The sequence below is a fragment of the Musca domestica genome, unplaced genomic scaffold (genome assembly GCF_030504385.1).
Source record: "Musca domestica strain aabys unplaced genomic scaffold, Musca_domestica.polishedcontigs.V.1.1 25, whole genome shotgun sequence".
Classification (NCBI taxonomy): Eukaryota; Metazoa; Arthropoda; class Insecta; order Diptera; family Muscidae; genus Musca; species Musca domestica.
Genome location: NW_026712277.1, coordinates 2,606,659 through 2,632,072, shown reverse-complemented (window position 1 = coordinate 2,632,072; position 25,414 = coordinate 2,606,659). Strand labels below are relative to the sequence as shown.

At 39.9% G+C, this 25,414-nt stretch overlaps 5 protein-coding genes across 5 annotated transcripts; 3 read left to right on the top strand and 2 right to left on the bottom strand.

Annotated features, from left to right (window-relative positions):
- Nucleotides 1-5,496: 5,496 nt before the first annotated feature.
- Nucleotides 5,497-7,212, top strand: LOC101892970 (cytochrome P450 6a8). The gene is made up of 2 exons (XM_059123728.1): nucleotides 5,497-6,622; nucleotides 6,748-7,212. The coding sequence occupies exons 1-2, from the start codon at nucleotides 5,545-5,547 to the stop codon at nucleotides 7,167-7,169; spliced, it is 1,500 nt and encodes a 499-aa protein (XP_058979711.1). The 5' UTR covers nucleotides 5,497-5,544; the 3' UTR covers nucleotides 7,170-7,212.
- Nucleotides 7,213-9,808: 2,596 nt separating this feature from the next.
- On the top strand, nucleotides 9,809-11,456 carry LOC101892797 (cytochrome P450 6a8). The gene is made up of 2 exons (XM_005184349.4): nucleotides 9,809-10,900; nucleotides 10,965-11,456. The coding sequence occupies exons 1-2, from the start codon at nucleotides 9,835-9,837 to the stop codon at nucleotides 11,387-11,389; spliced, it is 1,491 nt and encodes a 496-aa protein (XP_005184406.2). The 5' UTR covers nucleotides 9,809-9,834; the 3' UTR covers nucleotides 11,390-11,456.
- A 2,451-nt stretch (nucleotides 11,457-13,907) lies between these two features.
- Nucleotides 13,908-15,543, top strand: LOC101892622 (probable cytochrome P450 6a14). The gene is made up of 2 exons (XM_005184348.4): nucleotides 13,908-15,027; nucleotides 15,090-15,543. Exons 1-2 carry the CDS (start codon nucleotides 13,944-13,946, stop codon nucleotides 15,515-15,517), a joined length of 1,512 nt encoding a protein of 503 aa, XP_005184405.2. The 5' UTR covers nucleotides 13,908-13,943; the 3' UTR covers nucleotides 15,518-15,543.
- Nucleotides 15,544-17,950: 2,407 nt separating this feature from the next.
- On the bottom strand, nucleotides 17,951-19,756 carry LOC101890889 (probable cytochrome P450 6a14). The gene is made up of 2 exons (XM_005184338.4): nucleotides 18,573-19,756; nucleotides 17,951-18,506 (listed from the first exon to the last, which is right to left on the bottom strand). Exons 1-2 carry the CDS (start codon nucleotides 19,672-19,674, stop codon nucleotides 18,091-18,093), a joined length of 1,518 nt encoding a protein of 505 aa, XP_005184395.4. The 5' UTR covers nucleotides 19,675-19,756; the 3' UTR covers nucleotides 17,951-18,090.
- Nucleotides 19,757-22,205: 2,449 nt separating this feature from the next.
- LOC101890715 (probable cytochrome P450 6a14) lies at nucleotides 22,206-23,862 on the bottom strand. The gene is made up of 2 exons (XM_011294560.3): nucleotides 22,705-23,862; nucleotides 22,206-22,647 (listed from the first exon to the last, which is right to left on the bottom strand). The coding sequence occupies exons 1-2, from the start codon at nucleotides 23,810-23,812 to the stop codon at nucleotides 22,232-22,234; spliced, it is 1,524 nt and encodes a 507-aa protein (XP_011292862.3). The 5' UTR covers nucleotides 23,813-23,862; the 3' UTR covers nucleotides 22,206-22,231.
- Nucleotides 23,863-25,414: the final 1,552 nt, after the last annotated feature.

The window sequence follows — 25,414 nt, the reverse complement described above, 5'->3', positions numbered from 1 at the left end:
CAGAGGCAAGTCTGTATTCAGCCCAGGGCTGAATAGAGGTTGCCAGAGGCAAGTCTATATTCAGCCCAGGGCTGAATACAGGTTGCCAGAGGCAAGCTTGTGTTCAGCCGGGCTGAATAGAGGTTGCCATAGGCAAGCCTGTGTTCAGCCGGGCTGAATAGAGGTTGCCATAGGCAAGCCTGTGTTCAGCCGGGCTGAATAGTGGTTGCCATAGGCAAGCCTGTGTTCAGCCGGGCTGAATAGAGGTTGCCATAGGCAAGCCTGTGTTCAGCCGGGCTGAATAGAGGTTGCCATAGGCAAGCCTGTGTTCAGCCGGGCTGAATAGAGGTTGCCATAGGCAAGCCTGTGTTCAGCCGGGCTGAATAGAGGTTGCCATAGGCAAGCCTGTGTTCAGCCGGGCTGAATAGAGGTTGCCATAGGCAAGCCTGTGTTCAGCCGGGCTGAATAGAGATTGCCATAGGCAAGCCTGTGTTCAGCCGGGCTGAATAGAGGTTGCCATAGGCAAGCCTGAGTTCAGCCGGGCTGAATAGAGGTTGCCAGATGCAAGCCTGTGTTCAGCCGGGCTGAATAGAGGTTGCAAGAGGCTAGCCTATATTCAGCCGGGCTGAATACAGGTTGCCAGAGGCAAGCTTGTATTCAGCCGGGATGAAGATAGGTTGCCTCTGGTTAACTCCGATGCAGCCCTTAGAAATTGGGTTTTCTGTAGAGTAATTTTTATTCTCTTTGACTGACTCTAGAATTTCTCTATTTTTTTTCTCTCTCTCTCTCCCTCTCTTCTCTGAAGAGCTTTAATTGCATCACCTTTATAGTTTAATTTGAGATCTTCAATTACATAGCATCATTCTACAATCAAGTTTCAATAACATCTGTTACAGGTGAGGGGAAGGGGTCTAGGGGGTCTACTCACCTGTGTGCGGTAACCTCTGCCCACTGCCGCTCGCTATTGTAAACAAATATTGGCCAAGTTATAACAATTATAGTTGCAACAATTAATTAAAGCCCAAAGTTTAACAACAATTAAGATGTTCCGTCAGCATCGGCGACCGATGGCAGAAACTGGTATTGGATATGGGATCAAGAGAGAGAGAGAAAAGATTTGGTTACACTATGATATTGACTTTTGGAATGGGTATTGAGAATTTTTTTGCTTTTAAAAATGGGGTGAGTTCAATATTGTCTGTAAAAAATTGGTTCTAAATTTTCAATAAAAATAGGGGTTAAATTTGAAATTTCCAAAAAAAAAAAAAATATCAATTTTTAGTGGAACGGATTTGAAAATTTATTTTTTGATGACTTATTTTATATTTGTTTAACAACAATTAAGATGTTCCGCCAGCATCGGCGACTGATGGAATAAACTGGTATTGGAATGGATATTGAAATTTTTTTGCTATTAAAAAATGGGGTAGTTTCCATATTGTTGGTAAAAAATATTATTCAAAATTTTCAATAAAACTAAGGGTTAAATTTGAAATTTCAAAAAAAAAAATCTCAAATTTTTAGTGGAACGGAACTGAAAATTTATTTTTTGATAAATTATTTTATATTTTTTTTTATTTTCAAAATTCAATTCATTTCCAGGGTAGCCCATCTCGAGTGTCCCCTATGCTGGCGAGCTGTTTTCCATTCCAAAACAAAAAATCGTAATTCAATTTCGAACGCTTCAGTTATGGCAGTGAAGCTTCTCTTATCAATCCATAAAAAGTATTTCGATACTAAGTTGTTTTTGTTGTTGTTGTTGTTTTTTTTGACAATTTTATTTGACAAATCATAAGCAGCAACAAGTTCTATTGCCAGAAGTGGAAGCGGGGGGAAACGGGGATTGCATTTATTCTGAAGTTTACTAGATTTGGCAACCCCTTCGCTAACTTCTCCCCCTTTGCGGTTTGTGGCGTTTGTAGAATAGAATTTTTTGGATTTGACTGTTGTTATAGCCAAAGTCAATTCGTCATCGAACCGATTTGAATGAGTGTTAATGACACAAACAAATACAAAACATTGCAAACAAACAAAAACAGCGGAATTGTGTTTTGGGCGACTAACAACCGCTCTCAACCAGATTAGCTCTCCGGCGGCTCTCTGGGAGATTAGCATTGGTGTGACGTTAATTAGAATAAAACTAAAACGAGGAGAAAAAATAATCAATGGATTTTAAATGTTAGTAGCCCTTGGCAAGGTGGGATATATTTTTTTCCCATCTCTGAACCTGATCGAATTCAGATTTAACAAATTTGGACGAAATCGGATGCTCTCTTCGAGACAGATCAATGAACATGACTAGATCAACTCCTAAGATCCTAAAACGGATTTCAAAGAGACATGGCCATATTTTTCAAGGACCATCACAGAAACAAATGTGGATTTCTATTTAAGAGCCTTTTGAATTTTTAGAGAATATTTTTTTAAGGATCATTACAGAAAATTATTCCAGTGACATCTCATACAGCATTTTACGTACAAAAGCATTTTGGTGAGAATTTTCCAGAAAAACAGTTATTCGTGATGGAGTTCAAGCGCGATAGTGTGATTTCTTTATATTTGGCAGGAAAACCACAAGAGGCTATCGCCAGAGCACTCCAGCATTTAAATGTGAATAAATCTTTTGTGGCTCGTACCATCGCTCGTTATCCTGATACTGATACTGGTAGCGCAGCCCCTAGACGTCAAGGAAGTGGACGGCAGAAAACAGCAACATCAGCAGAAATGGTTCGAAAAGTAAAGAAGCGTCCTGAACGAAACCCTCAGGTCAGCTGAAAATGTGCACCTCCGGTTGGCCACCAGAACTCAAGCGCCGGTCATGGTGATGGTGTGGACCGCCATAACAGCCGATGGTCGCTCTCGGCTCGTGTTAATCGACCATGGCATCAGAATAAATGCCGAATATTATCGCGAAAATATTCTGGAGGGTGTATTAAAGCTTTGGGCACGCCAACATTTTGGGCGCAGACCTTGGACATCAGCACCAACAGGACTGAGCACCATCGTACACAGCACGCGCCACCCAAGAATGGTTCCAAAAATGAGGTTCCTCGCTTCATTTCCAGCGCACAATGGTCACCAAAATCTCCGGATACCAATCCGTGATGGTGTGGGCCGCCATAACAGCCGATGGTCACTCTCAGCTCGTATAAATCGACCATGGCGTCAGAATAAATGCCGAATATTATCCCGAAAATATTCTGGAGGGTGTATTAAAGCCTTGGGCACGCAAACATTTTGGCCGCAGACCTTGGACATTCCAACAGGACTCAGCACCATCGCACTCAGCACTCGTCACCCAAGAATGGTTATAAAATGAGGTTCCTCGCTTCATTTCCAGCGCTCAATGGCCAACAAAATCTCCGAATACCCAAAAATGGTTACAACATGGGTTCCTCGCTTCATTTTCAGCGCACATGGTCACCAAAATCTCCGGATACAAATCCTTTGGGCTATTGTGTCTGGAGTATTTTAGAAAGCAAGGCTAGCACCAAAAAAATACCAAAGTGTCGATCATCTCAAGCAAGGGCCACACCGGGGGGAATGGGCCAAAATATCGCAGAACAGCATTCGGACAGTGTGGTGTGACGGTTTAATTGGCCGCTAGAAGGTCATAATTCGTGCCAAAGGTGACCAATTCGAACAAATCTAAACTTATTCTTAAATTTGATGCCGATTTCCGACATTTTTGCTTTCATTCAATAAAATTTAAAAAATGAAAAAGCTGTAAGTTCGGCCGTGCCGAACTTGAAAATGACCTCCACCATTCGGTGCAAATTTGGCAATTTTCAAAAAATTAAAAATCCATTAAAAATTCTGTTAAAATCTTAAAAATACCTAATGTAGCCGTGTATTAGGGTCTATACGACGACATGGACCTGCATACGAAACTTTTGTCATAAGCCTGCAAAGACAATTTTCTGTCACAAGAGAACTTCAAATGCGAAATTTGAAACAATTCCGGTAAATAATGTCGCTAAAATCATCAAAATACCGAATATCGGGGGGAACTGTTATATAGGGGCTATACGAAGACTTAGACCTGCCGGGACAATTTTCTGTCACAGGCTGAAGTATCCATTGCGAACTTCAAATGCGAAATTTGAAATAGTTCCGTCAAATAATGTCGCTAAAATCATCAAAATACTGCATATCGGGAGGTACCGTTATATGGGGGCCATACGAAGACGTGGATCTACATGGTCTATTTTCTGTGTTAGGCTGTATTATATATTACGAACTTCAAATAAGAAATTTGAAATAATTCCGCTGAATAATGTCGCCAAAATCATCAGAATATCGAATATCGGGAGGTACCGCTATATGGGGACTATACGAAGACGTGAACCTACATGGCTCATTTTCTGTCTTAGGCTGTAGTATACATTGCGAACTTCAAATGCGAAATTTGAAATATTTCCGGTAAAGAATGTCACTAAAATCATAAAAATACCGAATATCGGGAGGTACCGCTATATGGGGGCTATACAAAGACGTGGACCTGCACAGACAATTTTCTGTCATAGGCTGTAGTATTCATAGCAAACTTCAAATACCAATTTTGAAACAATTCCGGTAAATAATATCGCTAAAATCAGCAAAATACCGAATATCGGGAGGTACCTTTATATGGGGTCTATACGAAGACACCGACCTACATGCCCATTTTCTGCCACAGGCTGTAGTATCCATTGCGAAATTCAAATGCGGAATTTGAACCAATTCCGGTAAATAATGTCGCTAAAATCATAAAAATATCGAATATCGGGAGGTACGGCTATATGGGGGTTATACGAAGACGCGGATCTACATGGTCCATTTTCTGTCACAGGCTGTAGTATCCATTACGAACTTCAAATGCGAAATTTGAAATAATTCCGGTAAATAATGTCGCTAAAATCATCAAAATACCGAATATCCTGGGGGGTAACGTTATATGGTGGCTATACGAAGCCGTGGACCTGCACAGACAATTTTCTCCCACAGGCTGTAGTATCCTTTACGAACTTCAAATGCGAAATTTGAAATAATTCCGGTAAATAATGTCGCTAAAATCATCAAAATACCGAATATGGGAAGGTACCGTCATATGGGGGCTATACGAAGATGTGGACCTATATGGCCCATTTTCAATACCAAAAGTCCTGCAGGCATAATACACATTTGAGTAAAATTTTATCAACTTCCTTCATTTCGTTCGGAAGCTAGAGTGATTTCCACAGACGGACAGACGGACGGACATTGTTAAATCGACATAGAATTTTATGCTGAGGACGTTTGACTTTGTTGCAATTTTTTTATCTCACCCTGTAATGCAATATATAATAACCTTTGGAACCCCTACTTCAGCCTGTCTCAATTACGGAATTCCCTTAAAAATCTCTGTTGGCTGTAGGTCCCCTCTTGTCAAGCTAAGTCTCCCTTAAGTTTTGCTCTTCAACCTTTTGCTAATCTCTTGCAAATAAACCGAACTCATGATAAGCTTTTTTGGAAAATAATTTTCCCACCGAGAGAGAGAGTCCAAATGCATTTAGTTTCATTCGAAGCTTTGTTTCGGCCACAACTATGATCGGTGTTTCGCTTTTGTTTGTTGTTTCTCTCGTTGTTGTTGTTGCTGCCGGCTGGTTATGGCTGCGTAAAAAACAAAACTACTGGAACAGGTTCAACATACTCACCGTGGATGCCAGTGCCTTGCATCAGATCAGGGAACGGGAACATGTGGCCTTTGTTTACGAGAGGATCTATAAACAGTTGAGAGAGGAGCAACGACCCTATGCCGGGTTCTTGACAATGTTGACACCCACCCTATTGGTGGCGGATCTTGATCTGCTGAAGCTGGTGTATATCAGTGAATTTGATTCCTTTCCCGACAGGGGGTTCTATGCAAATTTCAAAGATGACCCTCTGTCCAAGAACTTGGTGAGACTGCATGGCGATCTGTGGCGTAAGGTGAGAACCAAGTTAACACCCACCTTTACCTCGGGACGCATGCGTCAAATGTTTGGCACTGTGCAGGCCATTGGTGAGAATTTCATCCAGGTTATGGCTGGCCAGGTGGAGGAGCTCAACAATGAGCTGGAGGTTCGAGATTTATGTGCCCGTTTCACCACCGATGTCATTGGAAATGTAGCCTTTGGCCTGGAGTGTAATAGTCTGCAAGAACCCCAGGCGGAATTTCGGGTCAAGGGTGACAAGGCATTCTACACCATACATCCGTTTATGGAAATGATTGCCTCCACCTATCCCAAACTGTTTCATCGCTTCGGCTACAAGGTCTTTACCCAGGAGCTGATAACATTTTATTCGAGGATTGTAAGGGAGACTGTGGAATATCGCGAGAAAAATGGGGTAAAGCGTAATGACTTTTTGGATCTACTGATTGAGCTGAAGAATAGCCCCCTGGAGGGGGAGGCAGAATATCAACTGGATATGGAGGACATAATTGCCCAGGCCTTCGTTTTCTTTATTGGTGGGTTTGAGACCTCTTCGAGTACCATGACATTTGCCCTCTACGAAATGGCCAAGAATCCGCAGGTGCAGGAGAGAGCCCGCAAGGATGTGCAGGACACTTTGGAGAAACACAAGGGGGCCTTTGGCTATGACAGTCTGAATGATATGGGCTATGTAAGGCAGGTGGTGCAGGGTAAGAATTAAAATTTAGTACCCCCTCAATTCTTCCCTCCTCTCTCCTTACCACTCTCTCTCTCTCTCTCTGAGAAAAATATATTTTCAATTCTCTCCTAAAAATATGTGATTTCTTCATTCCAGAAACCCTTCGCAAACACCCTGTTGCACCCACAGGCAGGCGTGTCTGTCGTCGTCCCTTCACCCTGCCAGGCAAGCCAGGTCTCACCGTCGAACCCAGTGTTCACATCATCATACCGGTCTATGCCATTCATCACGATCCGGAATATTATCCCCAGCCGGAAGTGTTTCGTCCCGAACGTTTTGCCCCCAACGAAAAGGGTCAACGTCATCCCATGACATATCTGCCATTTGGCGCAGGACCTAGGACATGTATTGCCGAACGCTTTGGTATGATGCAAACCATGATGGGTCTGGCGTTGCTGCTGAAGAATTTCAAATTTTCGCTGTGCGATCGAACGGTGAAGCAATTGACCTTTGACCCTTTTAATGTGCGAGTCTTCAACACCAAGGAGGGGATTTATTTGCGGGTGGAGAAAATTTAAATAAAGTGTAAAGTTCTGCATTTTTGTTAAATGTATTTATTTTAATGAGTTGTTGTTTTTGTTGTTATCAAAATGATAAGCAACGTTTGGAGGCCTATCAATGGCATGGGGGAGATAAAGTTCGATGCATTTCACTATATTATCTGAACGTTGAAAACCTTCTCGAGATCTGCTAGACGTATGAGGCCTTCTGGAGGTCTTCTGGGCGTAGGAGACCATCTGGAGATCTTCTGGGCATAGAAGACCTTGTTGAAGTCTTCTAGACGAAGAAGACCTTCTATACATATACTGGACTTAGAAGACCTTCTGGAGGTTTTCTGGACGCCTATGACCTTCTGGTGGTCTTATAGACATGACTTAGACTTAGAAGACCTTTTGGAGGTCTTCTGGACTTAGAATACCTTCAGGAGGTCTTCTAGATATAGAAGATCTTCTGGACGGTCTTCTGGAGGTTTTCTGGACTTAGATGACCTTTTTGATGTTTTGTGGATGCAGGAGAACTTCTGGGGGTTTTCTGGGCTTACGAGACATTCTGGAGGTTTTCTTGGCGTAGAAGACCTTCTGGGGGTTTTCTGGGCTTACGAGACATTCTGGAGGTTTTCTTGGCGTAGAAGACCTTCTTCATTTCTTCTGGGCGTGAAAGACATTCTAGAGTTTATCTGAACGTTGAAGATCATCTCGAGGTCTGCTGGACACAAGAGGGCTTCTGGCGGTCTTCTAGACTTAGAAGACTTTTTGGAGGCCTTCTAGACTTAGAATGCCTTCAGGAGGTCTTCTAGATTTAGAAGACCTTTTGGAGGTCTTCTAGACTTATAATACATTGAGGAAGTCTTCTAGATATAGAAGATCTTCTGGACAACCTTCTGGAGGTTTTCTGGACTTAGAAGACCTTTTTGATGTTTTCTGGATGTAGGAGAACTTCTGGAGGTTTTCTGGGCTTAGGAGACATTCTGGAGGTTTTCTGGGCGTAGAAGACCTTCTTCATTTCTTCTGGACGCGAAAGACTTCTAGAGTTGATCTGAACGTTGAAGATGTTCTCGAGGTCTGCTGAACATATAAGGGCTTCTGGAGGTCTTCTAGACTTAGAAGACTTTTTGGAGGCCTTCTGGACTTAAAATACCTTCAGGAGGTTCTAGATATACAAGATTTCCTGGAGGACCTTTTGGAGGTTTTCTGGACTTAGAAGACCTTTTTAATGTTTTCTGGACGTAGTAGAACTTCTAGAGGTTTTCTGGGCTTAGGAGACATTCTGGAGGTCTTTTGGGCGTAAAAGCCTTCTTAATTTCTTCTGGGCGTGAAAGACATTTGCTTATCTGAAAGTTGAAGACCTTCTCGAGGTCTGCTGGGTACAGGAGAGCTTCTTGAGGTCTTCTGGACATAGAAGACCTTCTAAACATATACTGGACTTAAAAGACCTTCTGGAAGTTTTCTGGATACATGAGACCTTCTTGTGGTCTTATGGACATAGAATACCTTCTAGAGGTCTTCTAGACATGGAAGACCTTTTGGAGTTCTCCTGCACGTAGAAGATCTCCTGGAAAAACATACTGGAGGTCTTCTGGACTCAGAAGACCTTCTGGAGGTTTTCTGGGCGTGGGAGACCTTCTGGAGGTCTTCTGGACGTAGAAGACCTTCTAGAAATATACTGGACTTAGAAGACCTTCTGAAGGCCTTCTCTATGTCTTCCAGACATATTCTGGACTTAGAAGACCTTCTGGACGTTTTCTGGACGTACGAGACCACGCAGAAGACCTTTTGAAGTCTTCTGGACTTGGAAGACCTTCTTGAGGTCTTCTGGACGAAGAAAACCTTTTTCATTTCTTCTGGGCTTGAAAGACATTCTAGAGCTTTTCTGAACGTTGAAGACCTTCTCGAGGTCTGCTGGGCATAGGAGACCATCTTGAGGTCTTCTGGACATAGAAGACCTTCTAAACATAAACAGGACTTAAAAGACCTCCTGGACGTTTTCTGGACATATGAGACCTTCTGGTGGTCTTATGGACATAGAATACCTTCTGGAGGTCTTCTAGACATAAAGACCTTCCAAAGGTTTCCTGGACGTAGAAGATCTTCTGGAGGTTTTCTAGACGTAGGAGACCTTCTGGAGGTATTTAGGACGCAGAAGGCCTTTTAAAATTTCCTCTGAGCGTGGAAGACATTCTATAGCTTATCTGAACGTTGAAGACCTTCTGTAGGTTTTCTGGACGTAAAATAAATTCTGGACATATACTGGACTTAGAAGACCTCCTGGACGTTTTGTGAACGCACGAGATCTTCTGGTGGACCTTCTTATGAACATAAAATACCTTCTGGAGGATTTATGGATATAGAATACCTTTTGGAGGTCTCTTGTTTAAAGATCTCCTGGACGTCTTCTGAACTTGGACCACCTTCTGGAGGTCTTAGAGACATAGAAGACCTTATGCATTTCTTGTGGACCTAGAAGACCCCCTGTTCTCGTTGTTTTTTTTTTCATAACAAAAAATGTTCTAATCTGCCTGGGGGGTAATCTGTTGTCGTTATCCCCCCTCTTCCCCTTCTATTCGATATGCAAATCTATAACCAAAATTAAAAACTGATTAGATAGGAGATTTGAGGGGGTACACGGCTGGGGCATTGACAAGTGTTTAGTCCAACTTTAGCTGTACTACCCGCAAGAAGAATAATGATACCGATACCGCTTGCAATTTTCACCCTAATAATCTTCCTGGCCATAATTTGGTTACATTACCAATTGACTTATTGGCGTAGGCGTAAGGCACCTACCGTGCCCACCACAGGTCTTTACAAGCTTCGAAATCGTGAACACATTGCCTATTCCTATCAGCGAGCCTATCATCAGATGAAGAGGGAAAATAAAGGCTATGCTGGTATCTATACTCTCATCACTCCCACCCTGCTAATAGCTGACTTGGAGATCTTGAAATTGATACTGGTCACCGAATTCGAGGTTTTTCCAGATCGCGGATTTTTTGTCAATTATAAATCCGATCCTCTGTCGAGAAATATGGCAAGGTTGCATGGTGAGATGTGGCGTAAAATTCGCACCAAAATTACGCCCACCTTTACGGCGGCACGCATGCGCCAAATGTTTGGCAATGTGGAGGCAATTGGCAGACATTTTATGCAGGTCATGGAGAAGCAAGCAGAGCGGAAGCGGAATGTGGTGGAGGTACGTGACCTATGTGCCCGTTTCACCACCGATGTCATTGGCAATGTGGCCTTTGGCTTGGACTGCAACAGTCTGGAGGATCCCAACACGGAATTTCGCCTCAAAGGTGATCGAACCTTTTCCGATGTCAACCCTTTTTGGGACATGTTGGCTTCACATTTTCCCAAATTATTCACCTGGTTGGATTATAAGGTGGCCACACCGGAATTGATTTCGTTCTATTCGAATATTGTATGCCGTACTGTGGAATATCGTGAGAAAAATGGCGTGCGCCGTAATGATTTTTTGGATCTGTTGATTGAATTGAAAAATCGTCCCCAGCAGGAGGGGGAGTATCAGCTGGAAATGGATGATCTGATTGCCCAGTCGTTTGCCTTCTTTTCGGCTGGATTTGAGACCTCTTCGAATACCATGGCATTTGCTCTCTACGAGTTGGCCAAAAATCCTCGGGTGCAGGAACGAGCAAGAGAGAATATCGCGGAAGCTTTACGAAAACATCAAGGAGTGTTCAGCTATGATAGCCTGAACGAGATGACCTACATAAGGCAGGTGGTGCAAGGTAAGGAAAATCACTTTCACTTTTCAAATGCTTCGCTCTTATTTTCCCCTTCCCCTTTTCTTAGAGACCCTGCGCAAATACCCACCTGTGCCCTCCACGAAACGGGTCTGCCGCCGTTCCTACAAATTTCCCGATCGCCAGGGACTCACCGTGGAACCATATGTCCATATAATAATTCCCATCTATGCCATACATCACGACCCCGAATACTATCCCCAACCCGAGGTGTTTCGTCCCGAACGTTTCTCAGCAGAGGAGAGACAAAGACGCCATCCTATGGCATATCTGCCCTTTGGAGCTGGGCCACGCATTTGCATCGCGGAACGTTTTGGCATGATGGAAACCATGATGGGTGTGGCTCTACTGTTAATGCATTTCAAATTCTCCCCCTGTAAGGAGACGGCGGAAAATCTAATATTCGACCCCAAGAATGTTTTTGTCTTCAGTATTCGAGGAGGTATACATCTGAGAGTGGAGAAAGTTCAGTAGCTGAATAAGAATGTTTGAGTACTAAAAATAAACATATGTTCGATCTGATAGGCATGTTGGTGGTTTGTCAAACAACAACAACAACAAAAACAACAATGTCAGAGATAAGATTAAATTGTTTTGTTTTTATTTTAAAAAAAAAGTGATTAAGTCCATTTTTATGGGTTATTTGGAATAAAAAGAAGTAATAAGCTGTAAGTTCGGCCGGGCCGAACTTTGAAAAAAAAATAAAATCCGTTAAAATCTTAAAAAAAATATTAGGGCCTTACGACGATGTGGACCTGCATAGGTAACTGAATATCGGGTGGGACCGTTATATGGGGGCTATACGAAGACAGGGATCTGCACAGGCAATTTTCTGTCATAGGCTTTAGTATCCATTACGAACTTCGAATGTCAAATGTGAAACAATTTCGGCGAATAATGTCGCTAGAATCATCAAAAAAACCGAATATCTGGAGGTACCGTTATATGGGAGCTAAACGAAGACGAGGACCTGCAGAGACAATTTTCTGCCTAAGGCTGCAGTATCTATTACGAATTTCAAATATCAAATTTGGAACTATTCCGGTGAATAATGTCGCTAAAATCATCGAAATACCGAATAACGGAAGGTACTGTTATATGGGGGCTATACGAAGACGTAAACTTGCCTAGACAATTTTCTGTCATAGGCTCTAGTATCCGCTACGATCTTCGAATACCAAATTTGAAACAATTCCGGTGAAAAATGTCGCTAAAATCATCAAAATACCGAATATCGGGAGGTACCGTCATATGGGGGCTATACGAAGATGGGGACCTGCACAGGCAATTTTTTGTTACAGGCTCTAGTATCCATTATGAACTTCAAATACCAAATTCGAAATACCGAATATCGGGAGGTACCGTTATATGGGGGCTATACGAACACATAGACCTACACAGACAATTTTCTGTCTTAGGCTGTACTATCCGTTGCTAACTTCAAATGCCAATTTTGAAACAATTCTGGTGAATAATTTCACTAAAATCATAAAAATACCGAATATCGGGAAGTACCGTTATATGGGGGCTATACGAAGACGTGGAGCTGCACGGACAATTTTCTGTCGAAGGCTGAAGAATCCATTACGAACTTCAAATTCCAAATGTGAAACAATTCCGGTGAGTAGTGTAGCTAAAATCATCAAAATACCGAAAATCGGGAGGTACTGTTATATGGGGCCTTTACGAACACGTGGACCTTCACAGACAATTTTTTGTCTTAGACTGTAACATACATTACGAACTTCAAATACCAAATACGAAACAATTCCGGTTAATAATGTCTCTAAGATCCTCAAAATACCGAATATCGGGAGGTACGGTTACATGGGACCTATAGGAAGGTGTGGACCTACATGGGCCATTTTCAATACCAAAAGTCCTGCAGACATAATACACATTTGAGTAAAATTTTATCAACCTACTTCATTTCGTTCGAAGGCTAGAGGAATTTCCACAGACGGACGGACGCGCAGATGGACGGACATCGCTGAATCGATATAGAATTTTACGCTGATCAAGAATATACACGCATTACAAGGTGTTACAAATGGAATGACAAACTTAATATACCCTCCATACCATTGTGGAGGGTATAAAGATTATAGAGGAATATTTTTCGATCCTCACTATATAGAAAATCTCCTAGATGTTTTCACTATATAGAAGATCTCCTAGCGGTCTTGAATATGTAAAATAACTCGTAAAGGTTTTGAATATATAGAAGACCTCTAAGAGGTCTTTGCTATATTTGGAAGATGTCCAATGGGCCCTCACTATATAGAAGACCTCCTAGAGGTCTTCACTATATAGAAGACTTCCTACAGGTCTTCACTATATAGAAGACCTCCCTAGAGGTCTTCACTATATAGAAGACCTCCCTAGAGGTCTTCACTATATAGAAGACCTCCTAGAGGTCTTCAATATATAGAAGACCTCCTACAGGTCTTCACTATATAAGTCCTCCCAGAGTTCTTCACTATATTAAAGACCTCCTAGAGGTCTTCAATATATAGAAGACCTCCTACAGGTCTTCACTATATATACGACCTCCTAGAGATACATAGAAGACCTCCTAGAGGTCTTTACTATATAAAATACTACTAGAAGTGTTAACCTCCTAGAGGTCTTCAGTATATAGAAGACCTCCTAGAGGCCTTTAGAATATAGTAGACCTCCTAAAAGCCTTCACTATATAGAAGAACTCCTAGAGGTCTTCACTTTAGGTCTTCCTGGAGGTCTTCTCTATTTAGAGGACATCCTAGAGTTCTTCACTATATTGAAGACTTCCAAGAGGTCCCCACATATATAGAAGACCTCCCATAAAGATAAAAAAAAAACTTTTCTCTCTTCCGTTGAAAATCCGAAAATAATTCTCTTCAAGCGATAAGAGTAAAACATTTTCTCTTCTTCGCTCAAATAAAGTTTCGAAAATTTTCAACAAATGCCAGTCATTGCGCCGCTCTCAGATTTAGTTCGAATCGATCTGTTACAGAGCCAAGACCTATTTTTATTTTTGTCTCCAATAATGATGTGCTGTCCACTCGTTGTCCTACTTTTGGGCTCCCTAACATTATTCGTGGTGTATTTATATCGCCTCTACACCTATTGGCAAAGACGTGGAATTCTACAAGAAACTCCATTGCCATTGCTGGGTAACTTCAAGGGCCTTGGCACCAGCCACCACCTACGCGATATCTATCAGCGTTTATATGGCGAATTCAAAGGCAAGGCCCAAATGGTGGGTTCCTATATGTTCATGCAGAGATCTGCCCTGCTACTCGATTTGGATTTAATTAAAAATGTTTTGATTAAAGATTTCGCATATTTTCAAAATCGTGGAGGTTTCCATAATGTGGAAGATGATCCGCTCACTGGGCATCTGAGCAATTTGGAGGGGGAGCAATGGCGAGCGTTGAGAGCCAAACTCACACCGGTCTTTACATCGGCCCGCATGAAATATATGTTCCCCACCGTGGTGAGAGTGGGTGAAATTCTCTCAGACACCATTCGTGGTGAAATTTCGAGGGAGAGTCCCAAGGATCAGGTGCTGGAAATCAAAGATTTTTGCTCCCGCTACACCACAGATGTCATTGCCAATTGTGCCTTTGGCATTGAGTGCAGTAGCCTCACAGATCCCCGGGCAGAGTTCCGGCAGAGGGGTATTGATATTTTTACCAAGCCCAGGCATCATCCATTGCTGCTGTTACTGATCATCACCAATCCCAAAGTGGCCCAGCGCCTGAGGTTGAAATTATTTCCCGATGAATTGACGGAATTTTTCATGAGCGTTATACGCCAGACCGTGGAGTATCGTGAGCGGAATCAAGTTAAATGTAATGATTTTATGGATCTACTAATGGAAATTCGGGCCAAGGAGGGGGAGGAGGGTTTGAGTTTTGAACAAATGGCTGCCTTGACATTTGATTTCTTTTTGGCCGGATTTGAGACATCATCGACTACCATGGCTTTTACCCTCTACGAATTGGCTCGAAATCCAGAAATTCAGGAAAAATTGAGAACGGAAATTTTGGATATTTTGAAGGACTCTAATGACGAGCTTAGCTATGAGGCGTTGCAGAAAATGTCCTTTTTGGAGCAGAGCATATCGGGTGAGAAAATAATTAAAATCAATCTTTCATTTTTCAAATGTACTTCCCCTCTCTCCCCACAGAAACCCTTCGCCTATACCCCGTTCTTGCCACTCTGGTACGTGTGGCCAACCGAGATTATCCTGTTCCTGATAGCCAACACATAATCGAAAAAGATATTCAGGTGGTGATACCTGTCCATGCCATACACCATGACCCTGAGTACTATGAAAATCCAGAAGAATTCAATCCAAATCGTTTCGCGGCCGAGGAATGTGAAAGACGTCATTCCTCCACCTATTTGCCGTTTGGCGATGGGCCACGCAGCTGCATTGGCATGCGTTTCGGAAAAATGCAAACCAAAATCGGGTTGGTTTCTCTACTCAGACACTATCGTTTCGAGTGCTGTCCCCTTACCGAAATCCCCCTGGAGTTGGACAAGAAGAGTTTTTTTGTCGGTTCCAAAAATGGTATTTTCGTGCGAGTTGTCGATTTGAAATGTGAAAAATAAAAAATTAATATTGGAAAAATAAATAGAAAAAACCTTTTTCGGGGGAAATGTCAGAAGAAAAGTAAAAAAGGCATGAATTTTTTACAAAATATTTTTTTCAAGTTCCTTTAAAGGCGTGGATTTTTCAAATAATATTTTTTCAAATTTAAGTTCAAGGATTTTTTAACATTTATTTTTCAGATTCCTTTAAATGTGTGTATTTAAAAAAAAAAATATTATTCCTCTTTGGAGACGTGAATTTTTTAAAAAAATATTTTTGCGAGGAGGCGTGGATTTTTTAAAAAAATATTTTTAGGCTCCTTCAAAAGCGTAAATTTTAAAAAAAAAAAAATTTTAAGTTCCTACAAAGGCGTGGATTTTTTAAAAAAATATTTTTACGTACCTTCAAAGGGGTGGATTTTTAAAAAAAAATATTTTTAGGTTCCTTCAAGGCTTGGATTTTTTAAAAAAATATTTTATGGTTCCTTCAAAGGCATGGATTTTTTATAAAAATATTTTTAGGTTCCTCCAAAGGCGTGGATTTTTAAAAAAAAATATTTTTAGGTTCCTTCAAAGGGGTGGATTTTTTTAAAAAATATTTTTAGGTTCCTCCAAGGCGTGGATTTTTTAAAAAAATATTTTTAAGTTCCTTCAATGCGTGCATTTTTTATAAAAATATTTTTAGTTTCCTTCAAAGGCGTGGATTTTTAAAAACATATTTTTGCGAGCTTCTTTGGAGGCGTGGATTTAAAAAAAATATATTTTTAGGTTACTTCAAAGGCGTGGATTTTAAAAAAAATATTTTAGGTTCCTTCAAAGTCGTGGATTTTAAAAAAAATATTTTAGGTTCCTTCAAAGGCGTAGATTTTTTAAAAAAATATTTTTGGTTCCTTCAAAGGCGTGGATTTTTAAAAAAAAAAAATATTTTTAGGTTCCTTCAAAGGCGTCGATATATTAAAAAAATATTTTTAGGTACCTTCAAAGTCGCCGATATTTAAAAAAAAATATTTTTTCAAGTTCATAAAAAGACGTGAATTAAAAAAATTATTTTTTCAAGTTCATAAAAAGACGTGAATTAAAAAAATTATTTTTTCAAGTTCTTAAAAAGGCGTGGATTAAAAAATATTTTTAGGTTCCTTCAAAGGCGTCGATATTTTAAAAAAAATATTTTTAGGTTCCTTCAAAGTCGCCGATATTTAAAAAAAAATATTTTTTCAAGTTCATAAAAAGACGTGAATTAAAAAAAATATTTTTTCAAGTTCTTAAAAAGGCGTGGATTAAAAAAAAATTTTCTTGTTAATTTAAAGTTGTGGATTTAAAAAAAAATATTTTTTTTAGTAACTTTAAAGGCGTGGATTTAAAAAAAAATATTTTTTCTAGTAACTTTAAAGGCGTGGATTTAAAAAAAATATTTTTTCTAGTTACTTTAAAGCCGTGGTTTTTTTTATAAAATATTTTTGCGAGCTTCTTTAGAGGAGGTTTTTTCAAGTACGTAATTTTTTTAAAAATAGTTTTTAAAGTGCCTCTATAGGCGTGTTTGTTTTTAAAAATGTTTTTCAGGTTCCTTCAAGGGAGTGGATTTTTAAAAAATGTTTTTTCAAGTGCGTAATTTTTTTAAAAATATTTTTTAAAGTGCCCCTATAGGCGTGTTTGTTTTTAAATTCTTTTCAAAGGCGTGGATTTTTTAAAAATATTTTTTCAAGTTCTTAAAAAGGCGTGGATTTTTTAAGAGTATTTTTTTCAAGTTCCTATAAAGGCGTGGATTTTTTAAAAATATTTTTTTCAAGTTCCTATAAAGGCGTGGATTTTTTAAAAATATTTTTTTCAAGTTCCTATAAAGGCGTGGATTTTTTAAAAATATTTTTTTCAAGTTCCTATAAAGGCGTGGATTTTTTAAAAATATTTTTTTCAAGTTCCTATAAAGGCGTATATTTTTTTAAAAAAAAATTTTAAAGCTCCTAAAAAGGCATGGATTTTTTTAAAAAATATTTTTTCGAGCTTCTCTTGAGACGTGGATTTTTTAAAAAATATTTTTTTCCAACTCCTAAAAAGACGTGGATTTTTTAAAAAATAATTTTCAAGTTTCTTTAAAGTCGTGGATTTTTTAAAAAATATTTTTTCCAACTCCTAAAAAGACGTGGATTTTTTAAAAAATATTTTTTCCAACTCCTAAAAAGACGTGGATTTTTTAAAAAATATTTGTCAATCTTCTTTAAAGTCGTGGATTTTTTAAAAAATATTTTTCAAATTTCTTTGAAGTCGTGGATTTTTTAAAATATATTTTTTAAGTTTCTTTAAAGTCATGGACTTTTTAAAAAATATTTTTTAAGCTCTAATGAACCTCTATGTATAAAAACCACGAGGGTTTTTGAAAATTCCTGTTCTATGAAATGTAAGAAAGAAACAATTCCCTTTCAATTTTTTTTCATAGAACAGATATTTTCCCGAAGAAAATGAGAAAAAAAAAATAAAATTTATTTATTATTAAATTGTTCGACAATAATTATGACCATTAAATACATTATAACATATAAGGAACTATTTTAAACCGGTGGGATTTTGGTGGCTAACCTGGTACCTCTCTCTCTCTCTCCCTACACCGGCGTCACCTTAAGATACACCCCATTCTTGGGCGCCACCATCATGTGATGATTATTAAATTGCAATGGCTGCTCGGTCAGCGGGCAAAACTCAAAGCGATAGTGGCTCAGCAGAGATACCAAACCCACTTTCACTTGCATTTTTCCAAAACGCAAACCAATACAGTTGCGTGGGCCATCACCAAATGGCAAATATGCCGAGGGGTGACGTTTCAAACATTCCTCGGGAGTGAAACGATCGGGATTGAAACGCTCCGGTTCGGCATAATATTGGGGATCGTGGTGTATCGCATGAATGGGTATTATGGTCATTATGTCTTTTTTGATGACGTAACGGGTATTGGGTATTTGGTAGTCATTTTTGGTAACACGCACCACCGTCGCCAGCGGGGGATAGAAACGTAGGGTCTCTGTAAAGGCATGGGAGAGAAAAAGTGAGGTTATTCGAAAAATTTCCATCATTTTATATAACTTACCCGCCACCACACGATCCAGATATTCCATATTGTTAATTGCCTCATAAGTCAGTTCCCCCTTGTTTTCTCTGAGGCTCTCCAAAATTTCTTTCCTTAGCCTGTCTTGGACCTCCTGGTGCCTAGCCAATTCATAGAGAGCAAATGTCATGGTAATGGAGGAGGTCTCAAAGCCAGCAAAAAAGAAAACAAAGGCCTGTGCCCCCATTTGCTCCAACGTTAGGCCATGCGACAAATCTATGCCCTTTGAAGCCCGGGCCAATTCTTCATCCTTGGCCCTCATTTCGATAAGTAGATCCATAAAATCATTACATTTCACCTCGTTTTTCACGCGATACTCCACCGTCTGGCGTACCAGACTCATGAAAAATTCCGTTATGTCATCGGGTAGGATTTTCATGTGGAATTTACTGGCCAATTTGTCATTGGTTATGGCAAAGAGATGTAGCAGAGGTCCATTGCGGGGCCGAGAGAAAATCTCCTTACCCTTGAGGCGAAATTCTGAATTGGGATCCTTGAGACTGTTGCATTCAATGCCAAAGGCACAGTTGCCAATGACATCGGTGGTAAATCGGGCACAGAGGTCACGTATCTCCAAAATTTGAGTGCCACTCCCCTCCTCGAGCATTTCACCCACGGTTCGGGCGAAATTTTCACCCACTTTTACCACAGTTGGAAACATATATTTCATGCGGGCCGAGGTAAACACTGGTGTTAGTTTTGTTCTCATGGCCCGCCATTGCTCTCCCTCCAGTGAGACCAAATGACCCGTCAACGGATCATCTTCCACATTGCTCAGCCCTCCACGATCATGGAAATTAGCGAAGTCCTTTACCATAATATTTTTGATGAGATTCAAATCGATGACCAATGCAGCCCGGCGCACAAACATATACACACCCGCAAAGGGGGCCTTGCCTTTGAATCGCCGATACAATCGCTGATTTATATCTCGAACATGATATTTTGATCCGATGCCTTTAAAATTACCCAGCAATGGAATGGGTGTTTCATGTGGCACCCCTTGCCGTTCCCAGTAGGTGTAGAGGTTGAGGAGATAGCCCACAAGCAAACAAATGCAGAATAACAGCAGCAGGGCAAACATTTTGTTCACGAAGCTAACAGTACGCCACCCGGTCGCGGCAAGAGTTCGAGAATAACTGAGGAGGAGAATTTTCCCATTGCATATCGAAAAATCAATAATTTTCTCAAAGAGCATAAGCCAATATGAGAGAGAATTACATACTCTCAGAGTTAGAGAGAGTACAAAAATACTCTTTATTAAAGAGAATTAATGAACAGGTGATTAGGAAGCCAAGAATCGCAAATTGACGTCATTTTGGGGAGTTTGAAAAAGAAAAATTTAAAAAATCCGTAGAAAAAAATAAAAATAAATAAATAAAAAATTGTTATTAAAATAATTTCCGACAGATGCATTTCCTCAGCCAATGTCAGTTTTTATTTTAAATATATTTTGACTTGCGTTTTGATTATTTAAACTTTTGACTTTGTGGGGGAGGTACCAGAAGGAGTACTCCGATTTTTCACATTTTCACACCAGATCTTGTGTTAATGGAAATAGTAGGATTTGTGAAATTGAAGGGAATTGGAGGGAATCAGATGTTTATTTCGTAGTTTATAAGTGTTTTTATTATTCATAATTTTTACCACTTTGTGGGGGAGGTGCCAGAAGGAGTGACCCGATATATTCCCTTTTCACATCAGATTTTGTACTACTAAAAATATTGGGATGTATGAAATTTAGAGAGAATCAGATGTTTATTTCGTGATTTATAAGAGTTTTATTTATTCCAAATTTTGACCCTTCTGTGGGGGAGGTCCCAGAAGGAGTGGCCCGATATATTCCATTTTTACATCAGATATTGTGTCAACGAAAATATTAGGACGGATGTAATTTAGGGAGAATCCGATAACTATTTCGCAATTTATGACAGATACAATTATTCAAAATTTCAACCCCTTTGTGGGGGAGGTACCAGAAAGAAGTTGCCGATATATTTGATCTTTACACCAGATCGTGTGTTAGTAGAAATATTGGGATGTGTTGAGTATGGAAGTAATCGGATACTTATTCTGCATTTTATGAACGTTTTCGTTATTCGAAATTTTGACCCTTTTGTGGGGGAGGTACCAGAAGGTGTCATCCGATACTTTCCATCTTTACACCAGATATTGTGTTAGTGGAAATATTGGGATGTGTGAAATTTGAAGAGAATCTGATGTTTATTTCGTACTTTATGAGAGTTTTAATTATTCAAAATTCTGAACCCTTCGTGGGGGAGGTACCAGAAGGGGTCATCCGATACTTTCCATCTTTACACCAGATCTTGTGTTAATGGAAATATTGGGATATGTAAAATTTGAAGACAATCAGATGTGTACTTCGTGCTCTATAAGAGTTTTAATTTTTCAAAATTTTGACATTTGGTGGGGGGAGGTACCAGAAGGAGTGACCCGATCTACTCCATCTTCACGCCAGATTTTGCGTGGATAGAAATATTGGGACGTACCGAGTTTGGAAATAATGGAATCATTATTTCGCATTTTATGAACGTTTTGGTTATTTAAGACTTTTGAACCCTTTGTGGGGGAGGTACCAGAAGGAATGACACGCTGTATTCCATTTTCACACCAGATGTTGTGTTGATAGGAATATTGGAAAGTACCGAATTTCGAAATAATCGGGTAATTATTTCACATTTTAGGAACGTTTTGGTTATTCAAAACTTTTGACCTCTTTGTGAGGGAGGTACCAGAAGGAGTGGCCCGACATATCCCATCTTCACAGCAGATTTTGTGTTAATAGAAATAATGGGATGTGTCGAGTTTGAAAGGAATCGGATAATCATATCGCATTTTTTGTGTGTTATAATTATTCGAAATTTTGACCCGTTGTGGGGGAGGTACTTGAATCCGCTATATACCATTTTTTCACCAGATCTTGTGTTGATAAAAAAATATTGGCATGTGAAAAATTTGAAGACAATCGAGCCCTTAGTTTACATTTTATTTGAGTTTTTAATATTAAAAATTTTGACCATTTATGGGGGAGGTACTTGACGGAGTAGACCGATATTGTCCATTTTCGCACCTGACCTAGCACTGATAATAATATTAGGAATTGCAAAGTTTGCACAAAATTTGATGATCATTTCTCCTTCTGTGCAGTAAAATATTTTCTTTAAAAATTTCGACCTTTTGTGGGGCAGGTACCAGAAGGAGTGGGCTGATACTGTTCATCTCCGAACTAGATCTAAGTTTGGTAATAATATTTCCTTGCACCAAGTTTTGAGAGAATCGGATACTCCCTTATAAAGTTATCATGAGCAATAGCCAGGTAGCCATAAAAATAGAGAGACCGACGGATGGACGGACACCCCTAAATCGACTCCAAATGTCTTGAAACGAATTTGATCCAAAGACAATTAGGGTCTAAAACCTGAGGCAGGTTTTGGCCGTATCAAATGATATATACCCCCTCTTTAGCCATATGGTAAAATTCCACCTGTATCGAATTCGGCTTTCTTTGACAATTCTGGATCTTAATTCGAATTTCTTAAATTTCAATATTTTTTTTTTTTTTGATTTTTAATTCTTATTTAACATCTATTTTGCCATAAAAAGAACCCCCTACAACAATCTCACAATGGTATAACTTTCAAAAATATTCCATTTTTAGTGGCCGCCAAGAAATTCCTCTTATCCATTTCGAGGGGAATTTCGGTGAGGGGAGAACACTCGAAACGATAGTGTCGCAGCAGGGATACCAAACCGATTTTGGTTTGCATTTTTCCAAAACGCATGCCAATGCAATTGCGGGGACCATCACCAAATGGTAAATAAGCCGAGGGATGGCGTTTCAAACATTCCTCGGGGGTGAAACGTGAGGGGCGGAATTCCTCCGGATTGTCGTAGTACTCGGGGTCATGGTGTATGGCATGAACGGGTATGACGGTCATAATGCCTTTTTCCAGGACATGATTGGTATTCGGTACCTGGTAGTCAGATTTGGTAAGGCGTATAAGGTTGGGTAGGACAGGATAGATGCGTAGGGTTTCTGCAATTGTAAAAAGAGGACTTATTTTGAATTCGAAAAAATGTTATCACCACTTACCAGCAATCACTTGTTCCAAATACTGCATTTCATGCAACGACTCATAGGTCAGTTCTCCCTTGGTCTTCTCCAGACTCTCCCGAATTTCCTTTCTCAGCTGCTCCTGGACCTCTGGATGCTTGGCCAGTTCATAGAGGGCAAATGACATGGTGGTCGATGAGGTCTCAAACCCGGCCAGGAAGAAAACAAATGTCTGGGCAGCCATTTGTTCCAGGGTCAGGCCCAGTGACAAATCAATACCTTTACCCGCTTTGGCCTCTTCCTCATTTTTGGCCTTCATTTCAATTAGCAGATCCATAAAGTCATTACATTTGACATTATTTTTCTGACGATATTCCACAGTTTGACGTATCACGCTCATAAAGAAATCGGCCACATCATCCGGAAAGAGCTTCATATGCAACTTCTTGGCCAGATTGCTGTTTGTAATGGTGAATATCTGCACCAGGGGACTGTGTCGCGGCTTACCAAAAATATCCTTACCCTTTTGGCGAAATTCGGCATCAGGATCTCTCAGGCTATTGCATTCAATGCCAAAGGCACAAGTGCCAATGACATCGGTGGTGAAACGGGCACACACATCTTTTATTTCCAAAATCTGATCGGACCTCTCGCTCAGCATTTCTCCCATGACCCTATGGAGATTTTCACCCACTCTCACCACCGTGGAGAACATGTATTTCATGCGAGCCGAGGTGAATACTGGTGAGAGTTTTGTTCTCATGGCACGCCATTGCTCACCCTCCAGCGCCACCAGATGACCCGTCAGCGGATCATCTTCCACATTATTGAACACCCCACGATCATGGAAATTGGCAAAGTCTTTAATCAAAATATTTTTAATCAAATCCAAATCGATTATCAAACTGGCACGGCGCACAAACATATAGGTACCCACAAACGGGGCCTGGCCCTTGAATTTCCGATACAAACGTTGATTTATTTCACGGATGTGATATTTGGTCCCGATTCCCCAGAAGTTTCCAAACAACGGCCATGGTCTCTCGTACACAACGCCACGTCTCTTCCAATAGGTGTAGATATTGTACAAATATCCGATTAGAACAGCAACAAAGGCCAGCAGAATCGTTTGCACAAGCGACAACATTTTCGTGCTTTCGAATGAAGACGCCAGATTAAACTGACACAAATATTTTCAATTAAGCCCTCATATCTCAACGCATATTTATTTGATTGTATTGAAGAGATATCTCGAGTTAAAGAGAGTGGAAGCTATGTTCTCTCACCCGAAGCTGATGTAAATAATTTAAAAATTTCGGCAATATTTTTATACCCTACACCACATAGTGGTAAGGGTATTATGTCTTTGTGCATTTGTTTGTAACATGGAGAAGGAAGCGAGATAGACCCATAGTTTTTTTTTTTGAGGATCTCCATAGAATCACATTCTGAGTCGATTTATGCATGTCCGTCTGTCCGTCCGTCCGTCTGTCTATGTATTTTTGTAAACAAAGTACAAGTCGCATTTATTATCCGATTGAGATGAAATTTTTTGCAAACAACATTTGTTTGGCCCAAGGACAAACCCTATTAAAAGTGGAGATAATCGGTAAAAAATTAGATATAGCCCCCATATATATCTTCGTCCGATTTACCTTTTATTGTGCACCGAATAATATGAAATTTCGCACATACAACCAAATTAGGCCTGAAAATAGGTATGCCAAATTTGAACGAAATCGGTTCAGATATAGCTATAGCTCCCATATATATTGTTCATCCGATTTGTTATTTTTGTCCTCCGCAGCCGTAATATGCACTCTGTAACAACAATATTTGGGGAAATATATCAAATGCAGCTCAGAAATGCATTTGCAAAATTTTATCGAGATCGGTTCAGATTTGGATATAGCTCCCATATATAACTTCGTCCGATTTACCTTTTATTGGGCATCAAACGTCTAATATTTGCCCAAATGGGATGGAATTTGGCACATGCGACCGAATTGAGTCTAGAAGCTAGATTGCCAAATTTGGTGAAGATCGGTTTAGGTATAGCTATAGCTTCCATATATATTGATCATCCGATTTGTTATATTTTGGTCCTCCGCAGCCGTAATATGCACTCTGTAACAACAATATTTGGGGAAATATATCAAATGCAGCTCAGAAATACCTTTGCTAAATTTTATCGAGATCGGTTCAGATTTGAATATAGCTCCCATATATAACTTCGTCCGATTTACCTTTTATTGGGCACCAAACGTCTAATATTTGCCCAAATGGGATGGAATTTGGCACTTACGACCGAATTGAGTCTAGAAGCTAGTATGCCAAATTTGGTGAAGATCGGTTCAGATATTGCTATAGCTTCCATATATATCGTTCATCCGATTTGTTATATTTGTTACCCGCAGCCGTAATATGCACTCTGTAACAGGAATATTTGGAGAAATATATCAAATACAGCTCAAAAATATCTTTGCCAAATTTTATCGAGATCGGTTCAGATTTGGATATAGCTCCCATATATATCTTTATTCGATTTCAAATAAATTTTGCACCAAATGGCCAATACAAGTCCGAATTTAAAAGATACAAATGTTTCGGCATAGCTTGTATGATTAAATTCTCCCATAAAAACTTTCAATTCTTATGTGGAGCTCTACTAAATTAGCAAAGTGGTATAGGGTATCACAAAGTCGGCCCCGCCCGACTTTGGGACTTTATTTACGAGTTAATCAATGAT

Excerpts from the sequence above, each read along its gene's own strand:
- LOC101892970 (XM_059123728.1), top strand. The coding sequence starts at position 5,545 with ATGATCGGTGTTTCGCTTTTGTTTGTTGTTTCTCTCGTTGTTGTTGTT. Across the intron at positions 6,623-6,747 it reads TGTAAGGCAGGTGGTGCAGG|AAACCCTTCGCAAACACCCT; the intron begins GTAAGAATTAAA and ends TCTTCATTCCAG.
- LOC101892797 (XM_005184349.4), top strand. The coding sequence starts at position 9,835 with ATGATACCGATACCGCTTGCAATTTTCACCCTAATAATCTTCCTGGCC. Across the intron at positions 10,901-10,964 it reads CATAAGGCAGGTGGTGCAAG|AGACCCTGCGCAAATACCCA; the intron begins GTAAGGAAAATC and ends CCCTTTTCTTAG.
- LOC101892622 (XM_005184348.4), top strand. The coding sequence starts at position 13,944 with ATGATGTGCTGTCCACTCGTTGTCCTACTTTTGGGCTCCCTAACATTA. Across the intron at positions 15,028-15,089 it reads TTTGGAGCAGAGCATATCGG|AAACCCTTCGCCTATACCCC; the intron begins GTGAGAAAATAA and ends CTCTCCCCACAG.
- LOC101890889 (XM_005184338.4), bottom strand. The coding sequence starts at position 19,674 with ATGTTTGCCCTGCTGCTGTTATTCTGCATTTGTTTGCTTGTGGGCTAT. Across the intron at positions 18,507-18,572 it reads TCTGGATCGTGTGGTGGCGG|AGACCCTACGTTTCTATCCC; the intron begins GTAAGTTATATA and ends ATGCCTTTACAG.
- LOC101890715 (XM_011294560.3), bottom strand. The coding sequence starts at position 23,812 with ATGTTGTCGCTTGTGCAAACGATTCTGCTGGCCTTTGTTGCTGTTCTA. Across the intron at positions 22,648-22,704 it reads TTTGGAACAAGTGATTGCTG|AAACCCTACGCATCTATCCT; the intron begins GTAAGTGGTGAT and ends TTACAATTGCAG.